General features: G+C 44.0%; 1 protein-coding gene across 1 annotated transcript in view; it reads right to left on the reverse strand.

The window, feature by feature from the left end:
- fgf14 (fibroblast growth factor 14) overlaps nucleotides 1–6,816 on the reverse strand; it is a 93,465-nt gene extending 86,649 nt beyond the window's left edge. Inside the window, exon 1 of the mRNA XM_030344149.1 lies at nucleotides 6,609–6,816. Within this exon, the coding sequence (XP_030200009.1) occupies nucleotides 6,609–6,816 (208 nt within the window). The remainder of the gene's footprint in view (nucleotides 1–6,608) is intronic.
- Nucleotides 6,817–16,230: the final 9,414 nt, after the last annotated feature.

The following is a 16,230-nucleotide window of genomic DNA, read 5'->3' on the forward strand; positions in this document are numbered from 1 at the left end:
CAAGTTACCCTCATACTCCAAGGCAAAATGGAACCATTCAACTTCAGAACAAAAAATGGCAATGAGAATTATCTTTTCTTGGCATCATGGAATTGGACTTTCGAAGCTGGTTACATAAATGTATGTACAATGATGAAAGGCTACTCAGGATATGAATATGTTGCATGTCTTTCCCTTGCAAAGTTAAGTAGCAAAGTATCGCACAATGACTAACCATGGCCGATATCTAACTGACTAGACCAAAATGTTGTAAATAAAGTAGAGGCGTGTCTCAAATTAAATCTATTAAAGTGACAGCAAAGTTTCAGCTCAAAGTCGAACAGTAAAATGTAAACATTTTGTTTTGGGAAAACAAAAGTGAACTGAGACGCGTCAATCACCATCAATGCTGCCGAGACATAGCTCTACGTGTACGACTAGTGTACGAGAAACTCAACCCTTCCTCGGACACGGCCAACTACAGTAACCGCTGCCCAGACAGAGTTCTGGATAGTAGAAAGTTGGTTGAGGGAGATTGGCAAAAACAAAGATTTTACACCTTATATCTGAATTACTAAATTAATTTAGGAACAACAGAAAATAAAGGCAAAATGCTTTCCCTTTATTTTCTATCCATTTTAACTATTTGCTTTACTTTGCCTATGTTTTCTTTTACTCATCTATTATTTTATTTTATATATTTTATATTTTCAATGTTTCTATGTCAAGCACCTTTAGTCTGCCTCGTGAATGAAAAGTGCTGCATAAATAAAGTTGCCTTGCCTTGCTCAACGGAGACAAAATGAAGCTCATTGAAGAACACAGATGAAGTTGCACACACAGAAACACACATACATTCACCTAGCTTGTTACAGGATAGAGCCAGCATCAGAAGATTAGTGGCATCATTTAGAACAACAGCAACGGCCTCCGTGATCTTGGGACCTGGACCCCAGGCCACCCATCGAGGCCAGGGACTAGCCTCCCACCTTCCCCCAAAAGCCTGTGAAATGACCCAGCGGGGGTCCTGCGGCCACAGTCACCCTACGAGGCAAGATGCCAGGACTGCATGGTCTCTCTCTCTCTCTCTCTCTCTCTCTCTCTCTCTCTCTCTCTCTCTCTCTCTCTCTCTCTCTCTCTCTCTCTCTCTCTCTCTCTCTCTCTCTCTCTCTCTCTCTCTCTCTCTCTCCCTCCCTCCCTCCCTCCCTCCCTCCCTCCCTCCCTCTCTCTCTCTCTCTCTCTCTCTCTCTCTGTCTCTCTCCCTCTCTCTCTCTCTCTCTCTCTCTCTCTCTCTCTCTCTCTCTCTCTCTCTCTCCCTCTCTCTCTCTCTCTCCCTCTCTCTCTCTCTCTCTCTCTCTCTCACCATCCACTATAATGACCGCTGTCTCTCTCCGTGCCCTCTCGGCTGCCCTGATTTGTATGGAAACTCGATTGCCTCCCCATAGGGTCGGGAAAGGGGTGGATAGGGGGAATAAATAACAGACAGGCGGACTTGAATCACATCACGTCCGAGGGTCATATTTCCTGAGCATGACAGAAACAGCCCAAATTAATTTACTGTGCAAAGTGATGATGCCGCCGGCATTATCATGCTCAATGAGATTAGAATGGTACCGTGTTTTCTCTTTGACCTGCGACGACACCATCTACAGATACTGAGACGCAGCCCATGGCACGGGCTGTACCCTATTCGGACGAATCAATCACATGAGGCTACCACCGGTACACAGGAACGTTTTGGTCATCCATAACTTTACAATGTCCCTAGAAAGAAGCACTTGATAAATTAACGCATATTTTGCTGTCATCAATCACTCTTTGTTGCATTGTGTCATTCCAATGCAACACTTTCTACATTGCTACACAAGTGCTACAGGTATAGTGACTATGTGCCGCTTATGTAGTTGAGTTATTAGTACTCGAGTTGTGTGTGAGTGAATAGATATTTTGTTTACCTTTTTTCCAATATATATCTCAGGTAAATCAATGCACCCATAAATACGATTTGCTAGAGCTCCCATTCATAAGTATCAGGAAGATTAAAAAAGAGAATCAGATGCTTTTGTTTTGTATGAAACCTAGCAACATGCTATTGGTGGGTGCCGTGGAATGAAGTTATTTTTAGCCAACCCTGTCGTTATTCTAATTGTCAGAGTTCTTGTTTGAGTCTTCTTCAACCCCTTTAATTACACTTGTGGTTGGTGACTGATAAAAAAAATCCTTGTCGGTACAAATTAAACAAGTGCATGTGTGGGTGACAAATAAATTAACAACCCTATAACATTATTAAACAAAAGCACCCCTTTTTTTGTTGTTGTTGTTGTCGCACATTCAGAGAAAGATAACAGCTCACATTGGCATTCATTTTGCTAAATCCTGTGCCAAGAAACATCTCAGCTTACCACTATACCCTGTGTTAAATATGCTAGATCATACTGTATTCATAATTGTGATTTAAACTTCTAACCCAGAGTTAATAAAAAGTGAATGTGTGTATAGTTTGGAGAATTGCTAACCCTGCTGTCCTGTATCCTTCCTGCTAATATACATCCTGACTCCAGGTTGAGCCCTTTGCTCAAGGACGCCTTCAGGGAAATGGGGTCTGAACCTTTTGACCGTGAGTCAAACCCACTAGAGACCATCCTGCCCACTCTCCTGTCCCCTTCTCTGTCCGTCACATGGAGAAGCGTGGACGTCAAGAGTTCCCAAGCATCAACACTGTTTTCAGGCTCTGCGTCTTTCCGGTGGCCGCTATAGGCGGACAGCTTATCCTGCTACTTGTAACTGCCGAGAAGATACGTTTGGATTTGTCCGATATACACTGGAGGCCGGGCTGCAGGAGAGTGTGAGCAGGTGCGGGGGGGTTGTTGTTCATGCTATCTCCGGAGACAGATAGAAATGTAGAGCAACCGGTGTTGCAGTGCCTGCTGAAGGCTCTGTCACGCAGACCCTGGTTTTCATTCACTGCACACGTGACAACACTCTCAACTGGCAGTGGAATGGATGCCTAGCATACAGTACAGTGCGGCCATCGTCAGCATGCCGTGATACATTTAGACTTTTTATCCAGAGAAACTTGGAAGTGAGATTGTGCTGCATGACAGATTGAACAAAAAAAACAATGTTTGTTGCCAACTGACTTTAAGCTATCCTACCGCAGTCTGGGTATGTTTAACGTGTATCCTCTACTTATGCAACAAGGCTAGCTCTAGCATTAAGTTAATATGCCCAGGTCATCTCGGTGAGCCTCCGGGAAAGGTGACCTTTCTAGGCATCTTGTGAGCGGTGGTGTAAACTGGTTTACAACATGTATTAACGTGTTGAACCGAAAAGGTCTGGTGGCTGCCAGGTGTAGACTGAAGGCCCCCACAGACCTACACCTCCTAAATTAGACTGCTCTGCAAGGTTTGGGCATGCAGAAGCCCTTGTTTTGTATAAACACTAAATAATAAAATAGCTGTGTATGACATGCCATGGCTGGGATTATGATGTGTCTGCATCTGTTTTCCAGTCTGTTTTTCCCGCTTTGCTGGTTTGTCATAATTGTCATAATGTTATAGGAGAAAAGCGTGATGCTTCCATATTAACTTCTTTTTTATTCATAACTTGATTAATTTGGTAGGACTTTGCTTTGGTTGCTCGGTCCTTCTGAGTTTCTGACCTATCTCGTTGTCTGTTTTTTTTTGGTTTAATTGTGGAGTGAAGCACTCGATTGCAACATTGGTTTTCTAGTGCGCTCGACAACTAAACACAACATCACGATATATAGCAATCACTGGCTGTAGCCATTAGGAGCACGACTCTTTTCCTCTCTCTGTTCTTTGCCAAATCGCAGTCCCCCGACTGGAGGTCAGTGTATTAACTGAACCTGTCGGGACCTGGGGAACATTTGACAAAAGTATAGCGATGACAACTTCTGCCGTAATCCAGTCGCTCATCATCAGTGCCCGGCTACTGGCTGCAGGCGTTGAACGCAGCCCCACTCAGCTGCTTCATTACTTAATTAAATTAACGGCGCTCTCCGAGACCCTCCTCTCATCACATGGGACACGCGGGGGGGGGGAAATTAACGGGTCATGGCGACGGCTCAAGACGAGTCTCTGAGAGCCAGATCATTCTGGATGGCTTAGCGGGAGGAACTGGTTCATTCTGCGAGATGCTGCCAAGATCATGCAAGGGAAAAAGAAAAAAGAAAACATCACAACCGTAAAGATGTGACACAAGGGATATAAAGTTCACTAAGAGACTTTTTAAATGGTAATGAAAGGGAACACTGAGCGGTAATGATGCTTTGCGGTCAGGTTTTGGGTCATACATGTCGGCGCACAGACCAGAAGTGCAATGGGGGGACGAGGGAGGTCAATTTGTAATGACTCGCCAGTTTATGATTACAGTTAATCAATTTAATGAGTTCATAAATCACGTCAATGATTTGAGCCAGCATCTAGTCCAGCTTCTCATATGGCTCCTGTGGAATACACACAGCATTTGGTCATCTGTGGTTGTCAATCAGAGGAAAATGTGTTTTGAAGTAGTGGGGCTTGATTAGCACACCACTGAAGCATGCACACATAACCTCTTCCCCAAAGAACCTGATACGCCAGGGAAAATACACTTAACCAAAGTATGAAGTCTGTGGTAAATGAAAACCAATGATCATAGATGTGAATGTGATCTGAGAAAGAAAGATAAACTATAAACAAATGTTAACCTCAAAATGTGAACATTGTACTTTACAATCTAAAGTCGACCCCTACACGTTATAAACAAATGTGTGTGTTTGTAATGTGTGTGTGTGTGTGTGTGTGTGTGTGTGTGTGTGTGTGTGTGTGTGTGTGTGTGTGTGTGTGTGTGTGTGTGTGTGTGTGTGTGTGTGTGTGTGTGTGTGTGTGTGTGTGTGTGTGTATAAACAAAAAGGGTAAGCGTCTTATTGTGTGCAATACACTGATGTAGTCTGCCTTGCCCTACTTAATATCCAAAACAACATGCTGCTTCAGCGCAAATCCTTAAGATAATTTGCGCACCTCGTCCGCAGATCAAGATCATTGTGTGATAGAGACGACTCGTTCAGTGTGGATCCGTCATACGATGAAAACAACAAGAATCGCAGTTTCAGACGAATGACAGCGAATATCAGTTGTGATGGATTGACTGCAAGGTGTAGATTGGGATACGCTGTCTCTGCTCGCGCGACTCGAGGAAGTTGTTTGCTGCAACCGTACAAAGGATTCTTTACCGAGTGTCGAAATAAATGTCTACTTCATTCATTGTTTACCTCCGCACTATGAAATACTCTATGATGCTCACAATGCACCTTGTTGGCATAATTACTAATAAATTACCCTAGCCTCGTTGTGTTTCGGACGTTTGCTCTCGCCGTATCAGCAAGCCATCACATCCACAGTAGTATACGATGATGATCTACTATACTGCAGTGGCATTGTCGAGGGGAGGGGGGGGGGAACTAAACCAACTTCAAAGCCACAATTAAACAAGTGCGTTTGGCTACAAGCTGGCCACCTGGGGATTTTGTTTCGTTTGTTCAACAGCCTGTTGAGATAATCATTGTTTTCCTCTCAAAGGCTGTAATATCACTCGCAGATCCAGCACGATACGATGCAAGGTGGCGAATGCTCAGCGTGCCACTATACCCGGCTCTATTTCCCGAACCGCAACAGCACACAGCGTGTTGACCGGGCTACGATTTCCTCGGTTGTTGAATTGGAGGAGGGGGGTTGGGATGCATTAGTGCGGCAGCCCCAAAAATACCCCCCCCCCCCCCCCCCCCATTGCTTCAATATCCGGGCCTGGTATAGTAAACCTGAAATCGTGCCCCGCCGTCAGCTGTGAACGATGACTGCACTATGGCTCCCTATGACACATAAGAGAACCATGGTAGGCTGGCGCTTTCTGCTGGCGTGTGGAGTAGACCCACCAGCAGCGAGCAGGCTACAGCACGTTGCATATAAAAGTGTTGCAGGGGGGGGGGTGGGGGGGTGGGGGGGACGCTGCTGCTGCTGATGCTGCTGCTGCTGCAGTGAGCCCCGCTTCACGCAAACCTGGTTATGGAGGATCTCGTTGGACACACATAGACTAGTCTATATCAGTGGTCTAACTAGTGTCTAGCACAATTACCCATATCTCCGGTCTTAACACCACTGGGAGCACGTAGGTAACATCGTAGGCATTTAAAAGTTACCAGATCGAGGTATCCCTCGGGGTAGCAGGAGGAGGAATAGAGCGAGAGAGAGAGAGGGGGGTCCTTTTTCTCTCTCTCCCCCCCCCCCCCCCCCCCCCCCCCCCCTAAATCTGTGCGCTACGCGTGCCCTAAGCTCGCCGATAGTCTAGCTGCACTGGATAAGTTGTTCCCCTCCCTCCTCCTCCACCACCTCCTAGTCCTCTTCCTCCTCTCCCCCCGTACCCTCTCCTCTGCATCTCAGCGCTGCATACATACGACCGCTGATCTATCGGTGTTAACATCAAACTTACTAACAAACTTACTCGCTAAACACACGAATAAACACGAATAAAAACATCGATACACACGCAGAGAGAGCGGGGGAGAGAGGGAGAGGGAGACAGGCGAGATGGGTGAGTGTAGTAGTAGGCATTGAGGCTGAGGCGCTTACCACTTGGGTTCTTGTTTTTCTTAAGACTCTTGCCACAAAGACACTGCAGCATATGCGTTCCTTTGCTGAAAATGTTCCAAAGAAACCACATTGATTTGGGCGAAGAGCAATCCTGTGGCTTAGACACCCAGATATAGATGAGATCCTTGCGGTTGCATAATAATACAATTGGATCAGTTCTCCAGGACAAGGCTATGAAATGTATCATAGAAAAACAGGTATTTTCCAAGTCCTATGCGTTTTCATTCACGTGGCAAAATTCACTCTCTCGCTCTCGCCAGTCAGACTTCGCAATTAAGGTGTTCTTTTTTTTCTTCTTATTGTGGTGTACAAAGAAGGACACCTCAACTAGTCGTTCATAGAAAATATACTCTAATATAAATTGCATGTGTCGCACCTGGAGGAGACGTGCAGCCGGTAAACAAACAGAACTAACATGAAAACAGTGAAACACGGCCGATTTCCAAGAAGAAAATCATTGCCTATTAGTTCATCACTGTGAGGAGAGGAGGGTGGATCTGCACAGCATCAAAAGCCAAGGGAGGATGCATCCTATGCACAGACTGCTGCAATGATAGCCCCAACAAAACAACACATTGTAAGTCCACAAGGTCCTCCTGTTTCTGTAAACCCTCCTCTGTTTGACGAGGTCAAATTCCGTCAACCTTAGTTTTCATTTCGTATAGTCCCTCTCGTAGCGTGCCGTTGTGATGCCAGCTTTTTGCTTTCTTGCTTGTCTGTCCCAATTCCTGGAGTGTGTGTTGTATGTGTGTTTCTTTCTTGCGGGGTGATGATGTTCGCTGTCTTCTCACTGCAACGCCACGGGCATCTCAAAAAGTACGGTGCGCTTGTATAAAAATATTTGCATGGATTTCTCCTCTCGTCGGACCTCTGTTAGAAATAGACGGGGAGGAGGGGTTAAATTGAAAGATTGCCTTTCCATTACGTAAACACGTGGTTTCTGCGCCGTCATATAGCTGATGCGTCCAGAAATATCATGATATGATTGAGTCTATTGTCTAGAGACATTCCGGCGACCACTCATTTATTTTATTTATTTTTAGAAATCCAGACGTATTCCATCCGCAGAAGCCGTGGTCGAAGCAGGTGTCGATAACTGAATATTAAATCATTTGCCATACGCCTTAGCCCACTTCACGCTCTATCTCACCGTTGTTTTTATTTTTTATTTGTTTTTATTTGGTGTTTTAATTAAATGATGGTTAACGTAGTCTCAAAACCTAATTTTCTGTATCTTTATTAATAGGCACTATGTTGCGTTAAGTCACAGGTGCTCTGGCACACCTGGTGGTGGGCCGGCGTGTGTGCGTGCGTGTGACAGACAGCGTGTGTCAAGCGATGGGAATTAGCCCACTGGCCGATGCAACAGTCGAGAGCAGGTCTCAGATTGAGAGGAGAGAGAGCGAGAGAGAGCGAGAGTGAGCGAGAGAGAGAGCGAGGGAGCAAGGGAGAGAAAGCGAGGGGAGAGCGAGTGAGAGAGAGAAGTCAGACTATTTTTAACCCCACCAACAGCATCTATTTATTTAGTTTTTTCCAATAACAGCTATTACCAATTTTAGAGGTGTATTGTGTTGAATGAAGTGGTATCTAGCGGAAGGGATTTGGTACGTTTTAATTCGTTCCCATGACAATACGATTCATTTAGTTTTTGTGACCGTAGAAAGAGCCCTACGGTGGCCCAGAAGGGACAACCCCCCTGGAGTGGAAACATTTAAATCGCTATCTCACTTGTAAAGTAGGACTGATACTTTAATTTCATTCAAATTACCATTATTTAGGCTTCATGCCAATGTTCTTGGGTAGGCCTATGCTATAATAGAAGAAAAAAATGTACCCTTCGGTTCAATTTGTAAGTTTGTAAAGGAAGTATAGGCCTAATTACAATTTACAACCCCTCTATTTAGATATGCAAAGCGACCTATCCTGCATGCGAGGTTAATCAAGAGTGAGCATCACAAGAGTGAGTAAAGTGATATTGTTTTGGTATATTATGTACCGGGCTGTAAGTATGACTTGGAAGTCAGGCAAAGCTGGGCTCTGCTTGCTTTGTGGGATCCTCCCTGGAGACCAAAGGCTATAGGCCGGTGGGTGTTGTTGTTGACAACGTGTTCACGTTGTAAAGAAGAGGAGAAAAAAACGTCTCCCTTGGGAATTCAAGGTTTTCCATAACAGACTAACGAAGACACAAACAGTTACCATGTGGCAATGGGTTCTCCCTCACTGCGGCATGCATGTCTGAGTCTAAACTAAGGGACAGTGTTTGGTTTAGTAAAAAATGAAAAAGATCTAAGAAATATACGATGACGCTTAATTTCAAAATGAGTTCACAGAACCTCCTCTTTTTAATGTGAAAGGATGGATGCCATGTCGCTCAGCATATGCTGAACTAAATAGGTTTGGGCTGGGGAAGAGATTCATGTTCTCTGCTGGAATCAAATGAGCTGACCTCGCTATAATGCAGGATAAAGTCGATTTAATAGCGTTACTCATACTCATTTCTGCAAACCTACAAATCCACTCATAACAATGAATCACCTACATTTCATTAATGGGCCACAATATCTTCTCAAACTGCTTTAATAAAATGTCCACCTGGATGTAATATATGACCACCGTATGCGTTTGCTTTGCACTACGTGTCAAGTTTATATTATTTATGTGCAGGTCTTTATCATAATAGCAGTCTAAAAGGGCTATGCAAGTCTATTGGACTACAACCCCCACCCACGGAATATGGTAAAGAAACCCCTTCTGGATGGGTACACTTAAAATCTCTTAGCCATTACACTGTAATAATTGTTTAATGCGGCAGTTGGCATGTGTGTGCTTATAGAACAAGATATTAAAGGTCAAGATATACCTCCATTCTGATTGCTGCTTTCTGATTTCAAGGTTTCAACTGCAGAATCTCTAGGCCACTTGATGCTTTTCACAAAACACATCTATTATATTTGCAATTTACAATAAAAACAAGACATGAAGGTCTTTTTTTGTGATATGCCCCTGTAATGCAACTAATGTATATAGGAGGTGGGTAAAAGCAATCAGGGCTGAGGTTGAAATTATAAATATTTAATGTATCAATATCTTAACAATATGAAGCAATAGTGCAGGAGACCCAATGAGAGAGCATGCAATTCCTTAGTGGGGTTGTATTTTGTATATATAACTCCATGAATCCCCTTTAAAAACTGCTTTGGAAACACCAGGGTCTGCTCATAGCTGCCTCCTCTGGGATACAAGACACTCACAAACAAAAAGCTTCCTGAGTGTTATTTTTTTAAACATAACGCATCACTATAACATTCTCATCAAAGTTTGAACGGATTACTGTAAAGAAAACAAAAAAAGACCTATTACTCAGGGTTCAATCAATTATTCAACTGTTAATGACGGACACATACATACACAATCCCACAAATATAGGACATGAGTCTTCTACATGCACAGGTTTATGGAAGGTTCGTGTGTGTGTGTGTGTGTGTGTGTGTGTGTGTGTGTGTGTGTGTGTGTGTGTGTGTGTGTGTGTGTGTGTGTGTGTGTGTGTGTGTGTGTGTTTGATATTGTGTGTGCGCGTATGTGTGTACACGTGATTGATATTGTGTGTGTGTGTATGTCATTGATATTGTGTGTGTGTGTGTGGTTGTGTGCGTGATTGATATTTTGTTTGTGTGTGTGTGTGTGTGTGTGTGTGTGTGTGTGTGTGTGTGTGTGTGTGTGTGTGTGTGTGTGTGTGTGTGTGTGTGTGTGTGTGTGTGTGTGTGCGTGTGTGTGTGATTGATATTTTGTGTGCGCGTGTGTAGTTTAGGCATCTAATATCTACCTCCTCGATCGATCCCTCTGCTGTAATGTAGTATCATTGGCCCCAGTGGATATTGGCCGACCATTATGTCAGGTATCATTAGAATACATCCCTTTGATTGGCTGGGTCTGTGGCTGGCAGGCAGCGGCTCCCTGGAGTGTCTTAACAACGTGTTTCCTCCGGATGAGGGAGAGATAACTTAGTTTTAAGGTGAACAGAAGGATGGCCAGAGATAAAAAGCCAACGGTCTAGTTTTACTGCGGAAGCAACAGAAACCTCATGCGTGGCGGACTTTGAAGTAGAGCCTGCTAATATTCAGGCTGGCTAAATTGTTGCTATACAAGGTTAGCAACCGTGACTGGTGTTGTGGTTCACCTGGGCAGTGTTGGCCTGGAGCCATAAGCTCAGTCATCGAAGTCTCTCTTGCTGTCTTTTCTCTACACTAACAGCCTGGCTGCCACCATTATTTGGTTTTGTATCCACACATTACGACACGACCACTCTACCTGTTCCATGCAGTCGAAAAAAAACAACACTCGACTTCTGATATGACAGTCCTACACACGTCATAGGATCCATTAGGACAATTTCCCTTTTGTTTAAATGCAGCCCTGTTGTTAGCAAGCCTGGTCCCCCTTTTTGTTTTGGCTTAGTTCCTGGTCGTAACACACTGTAACAATAAATTAAACAACATTTCAAATACTAAATGTATTCACGCATCCGATTTTAAGGCATATATCATTGCGACTTTTGTCATTAACAGATGCACATAACAGAGACAGTATATTAATAGCATATCAATTAGGGCCAAAAATCAATAGGGCCATATATGGTGAGGGATGTGGTTATGAGGTGATAAGTTATCCCTTCCTGGTCTCTAAGGCTTGAAGTTGATCCTCTGTTTTGGATTCTGATCGTCACATGATCTGCTATTGGGGTGACCTCAACCTTGAGGTATCCATGCTATGCATGAGGTACTCGGATAATCATGGCAACACAAAGTCACCTCATCCAGCTTCCTCCCTCAACGTGATACACTAGCATCCACCTATTAACCTTTTTCAATAAAGCCAGAATGACACCGAGCCTTTGGCAACACCGTTGCAGCGGCTTTTGGTAGAATGCTTGACCGGGCTTGAGACCATGTTAGAGTCCACTAGCCTTGAATAGTGTTAAAGTCATCTGGTCCTCTCCCACTCCCCAAAGAGCTCAGATACAACGCTCACGGCCAAAGCTCTGTCCACCAATCAGAAGAGCAGCGCTGCCCTTGTGTTTGGCAACACTAGGAGCAAGGCACGAGCGGTGAACCGACAGCTGCTCTGAGTCAAATCCATTCATGGACCGGGGCTCACTGTCCCCACCACACCTGACAAAAAAATGCATGCACACACACACACGCTAACACATACATACACACACACCCACACACACACACTCAAACAACAGTTGCAAACTCCTAGTCACTCAAGCAAGGACAAACTATACATGAGCAAAACCTTGTTTTAGCCTCACTTAGGGGTTATACATCTTTCTCAAGGATGCCTGAAGGGAGGCTGACAGGATTGGGGGCTCGAACCAAGAACCTTTCAGCTGAAAGTCACCCTATTGCCTAAACACGAGAACATACCGCCCCCATCCAAACTATTTATTTTTAACGGTCAACACAGCGGAAACCATAAAACATTTCTTTCACTTTTCTGCAAAACGTATGTAATCCTGTGCAAGACTTAATGACTTGCCTGGTTAAATAAAGGTTAAATAAAAACGTGTGAAAGCCTGTGACTCATTCAACACATTGGCAGTCTATTATCATCCAGCTTTGGAGTTGATACCAGCGATATTGCTCACTGTTACGTGGCAGCAATGTAACGCCATATGTGATGTGTAGAGAAGGCCACTCCACCAGCCTCTCTCCAGCGCTCCCACGTTGTGACTAAACAGGGCAACCGGGACTAATAGAACAATCGACCAATCCCACGCACATAATAGGCTTCATCTCTTTAGAAATCCATTTTGATTAGTGATTTAGCGATCTACAAACTTGTTGTCGACCAGCGATACCAACGGGCCAGGACAGCCAGCACGCCGAAGACCAAGCCACCTGTACTCCGCGAGAGGGGTTCATCCCACACACATGGAGAGGGTGAGGTGAAGGCCATGATTCTTGGGCAGTATATATGTATATGAATAACAACCGTTTATAAGGGAAGTTGACTGCTAAAGTCACAGGTTTGGTTTGAAACGTGTGATATCGGTCCGCAATGAGCATATTGTAACACCCCACGCCCACTCTCTCCTGCACAACAAGGGGTTTGTGATGTCATTACTTCTTTGGTCCCAATCTTTTCTAAAATTTTATAATTTTGGACTTGGGTCCATTCTGTGGTACAATAGGGCCAATCGGACACCAGCACTATTGGGGGCACTTGGGAAACCAAGTATCTCTCCATTGATTTTACATGCTCAAACCAAACCGCCACAACATCTCATTTTCCCAGGATTGGTATTCTATTTCTTGCTAAGAAGAGGAAATATTCCCCCCTCTGCGAAATAGGACCGTCAAAAGCATCAACTACACCTGGAACATGTGTGTCCGAGGAGCCCTAGATACCGGGGGGAGGGAAGTGTAGCTTAGAAGGAAAGAAGAAGGAGCAAGATGTGTAAAGGGAGACGAATCGTATCAGTGGATCGCACAGTGAGCCTTCCATCCCTAACACCTCCGCCCACTGGCTCTGTACTGCCTTCTGTGACCTTCTGTGACCTTCTGTGACCTTCTGTGACCTTCTGTGACCTACCCTGACACCCCATCTGAACCCCCACACCATCCAAACACTGCCTTCCTTACTAAAAGCCACACATACACACACACACACACACACACACACACACACACACACACACACGCACACGCAAACACATACACACACGCACACACACACACGCACACACACACGCACACACACGCACACACACACACACACACACACACACACACACACACACACACACACTCAAGGATGCTCTGGGATTAAAATAAGGATTTCTTGAATGATTCCCTTACATAATCATCTCTCAGGGGGTTCCTTGTTAATTCAGAACAATCCAAAACAAGAAACCGATATATGTTCGATCATTTTTGTTTATCACAAAAATCATTTCCCTTTTTAGCCTTACCAGCCCCTGTATGGACTTATACATCTGAGAGGAAAGATCCCTGTCTTATGACCAGTCAGTCTATATATGTGTATGAAAACAGCTGCATGGTGACAGATACAGACCAATCGGAATTGGCACAAGCACAGATTCACATGCCCGGACATTTGATTGATCGGTTCCTGTTGCGTTAGCAGATAATCAATACGCTGGCTTTGGGCAGCTCTCTGCAGGCCACTGATCTACCATCTAGTGAACTGGTTTCAAACCCCACCCAGGGTTATTCCTGTAACGCACCCCTCCATACAGGGCAAGCTGTTAAACCCGAACAAGAACAGTGTTTTTGTGTATGTGAATATGAAAGGGGTGTGGTATATGTTTGTATAGGTTTTGTGTTGTATCTATTGTATACTCCCTACTTGTCCTTGACAAATGACATGGAGTGAAAGAGAGAGCTTGAGAGAGTGTGTGTTTCTGTGTGTGTGTGTGTGTGTGTGTGTGTGTGTGTGTGTGTGTGTGTGTGTGTGTGTGTGTGTGTGTGTGTGTGTGTGTGTGTGTGTGTGTGTGTGTGTGTGTATTTGAGTGTAACACATTTGTCCAAAGGGGGAAGCTTGATTCGGCAAGCTGTGAATTGCTTTGTTGGGGCCGCAGGTTTATTGAGCTGAGAAATTCATCCCAGTTACCATAGAAATAGACTTGCTATTCTATGGGGGTAACACTGCCCTATTTGGACTGGAAAAAAACATTGGATTCAAAAGATTTATTGTGAGGAGGAAGTGAGGTCACAGTACAGTGAGAGGACGCATCATACACATAAATACACACAAACGCAGAGAGACAGGCAAGCAGACACTGGCGCATACACCAATGATGATGATCCAGTACAAAGCAGCTTTAGCAATCAGAAAATTCCAAAGCAGGTATTCTAGAACAGCATGCACACAAACACACACACAGATACACAAACACACACAAAATCACAGTGTTCCCCCAGACCATCCCTTCAAGCAGCCGGTAAAATGTTATCAGCACGATAAATTACAGAAAGTGAAAAATGTAAGCCTCACAATAAATGTGTCACCACCTAGCTAACATTACTGTCAGTGTCAGGGGGAAGAAACTGCTGCGTCCAACTGAACCACTTTCTTTGATACTGGAGAACATTTGTCTTCACCACCAGGTGAACATGTATATACAAAGAAAAGCTACACAACACACATTTAGATTCCTTGAACGATATTGACATGTTGCGTGTTTGTGTGTGTTTTGATTCCTGCAGTTATTCCATGCTATGTGTTTCTGCACCATGTCCCATGTACCCACGCCAATAAAAGCTAGAATAGGCAGCGTTCGAGAAACCACAACCAGAGTAAGCTAGATTTTGAAAGGATCCTACTGTAAAAGGCCTAGCCTTGTGAAATCCTCCGGTCATGTGCAATTAGTGCACGGACAGAATGTGCACAGGTAGATGGGTAGGCGGGTATGTGTGTAGTTAGAAAGGTAGGTCGTCCGATCACTTTTAATTTAGGAATTAAATTATTGAGACCCTCGACAGCCACAAATACCGGATTTCGGTAATTGCTTTGTAATAGCCTTTGATTTATTGATAACTGTTGTATGTAAAGATAATTTTAACGATATGACAAAAAATGCTTCTAAAATAATCCGCCGTCCCTAGCTTTAATTATCTGTATCACTCATCTCTATGGTTACGTAACCTCTCTACACTGGAGTGTTCCAGCATGCTGTGCACTGTGAAGGCCCCCCCCCCCCCATCCCATCTTCACAGGAACCACATGTTCTATTATTTATGCTCTTGTGCGGAGTACAAATATATCACAGATATATGCCTATATAGTTGAGTATTAAAAGGAAGAGAAGGAGCAGGGTCGGAGGGCAGACTTCCTGAAGCAGAGACTAACCGCCATCAAAATAAAAGGCCCTTTTAGGACAATAAAGTCTTTCAAACGACTATTACTGTGTACCGTAACGTTTCAGCTACAGCAGTTATATGGCTTGTACATCGCAACGTCACTTTTGGAAGCATGGGAGCATTGGTTATTATGTTGGTCATTGTTTAGGAATTAATTCATTCGTGAAATTAATTCTCATTATAGAAAGACATTGTTGGGTTTGAAACCGCCAGAGCGTTTATCATGCGAGGCGTGGCAAAGTCCTCTCAATATGGCCAAGTATCACTGACAGAAACTCTGATGCTTTCTAATGTATATCACCCTATGGAAGTGTTTCCCATTTACAAACATGGGTGGCTGTGTGCAGCCAGGGGTTAACGAACTGCTTAGTTGTCATAAACTACTGTGGGCACATTAGCAACGACAGCAGTGTTGTCAATATATAAACGGCATTTTACTGCATTTTGTCTTATGACCTGATGATATAATTGTTTTTTCCAGAAGTGGTTGTGTTTGTTTGTCTTTCTTTGGCAAATCTATGTTACATAGCCAATGTTTGTTGCAGTGTCATAATATCATTGACTCGAAGACTATAAATTGACTGCATTATTTAAATTACAGAATTGGCCCTCGTAATTCGAAGAAAACTTGCTTTTGTTTAACTGCGTTACAAAAAACATTGGGATTTATGAACTTGGCTTTCGTGGTTCATTTATTCCTTATCTAACGTGCA

The sequence above is a fragment of the Gadus morhua genome, chromosome 20 (genome assembly GCF_902167405.1).
Source record: "Gadus morhua chromosome 20, gadMor3.0, whole genome shotgun sequence".
Taxonomy (NCBI): domain Eukaryota; kingdom Metazoa; phylum Chordata; class Actinopteri; order Gadiformes; family Gadidae; genus Gadus; species Gadus morhua.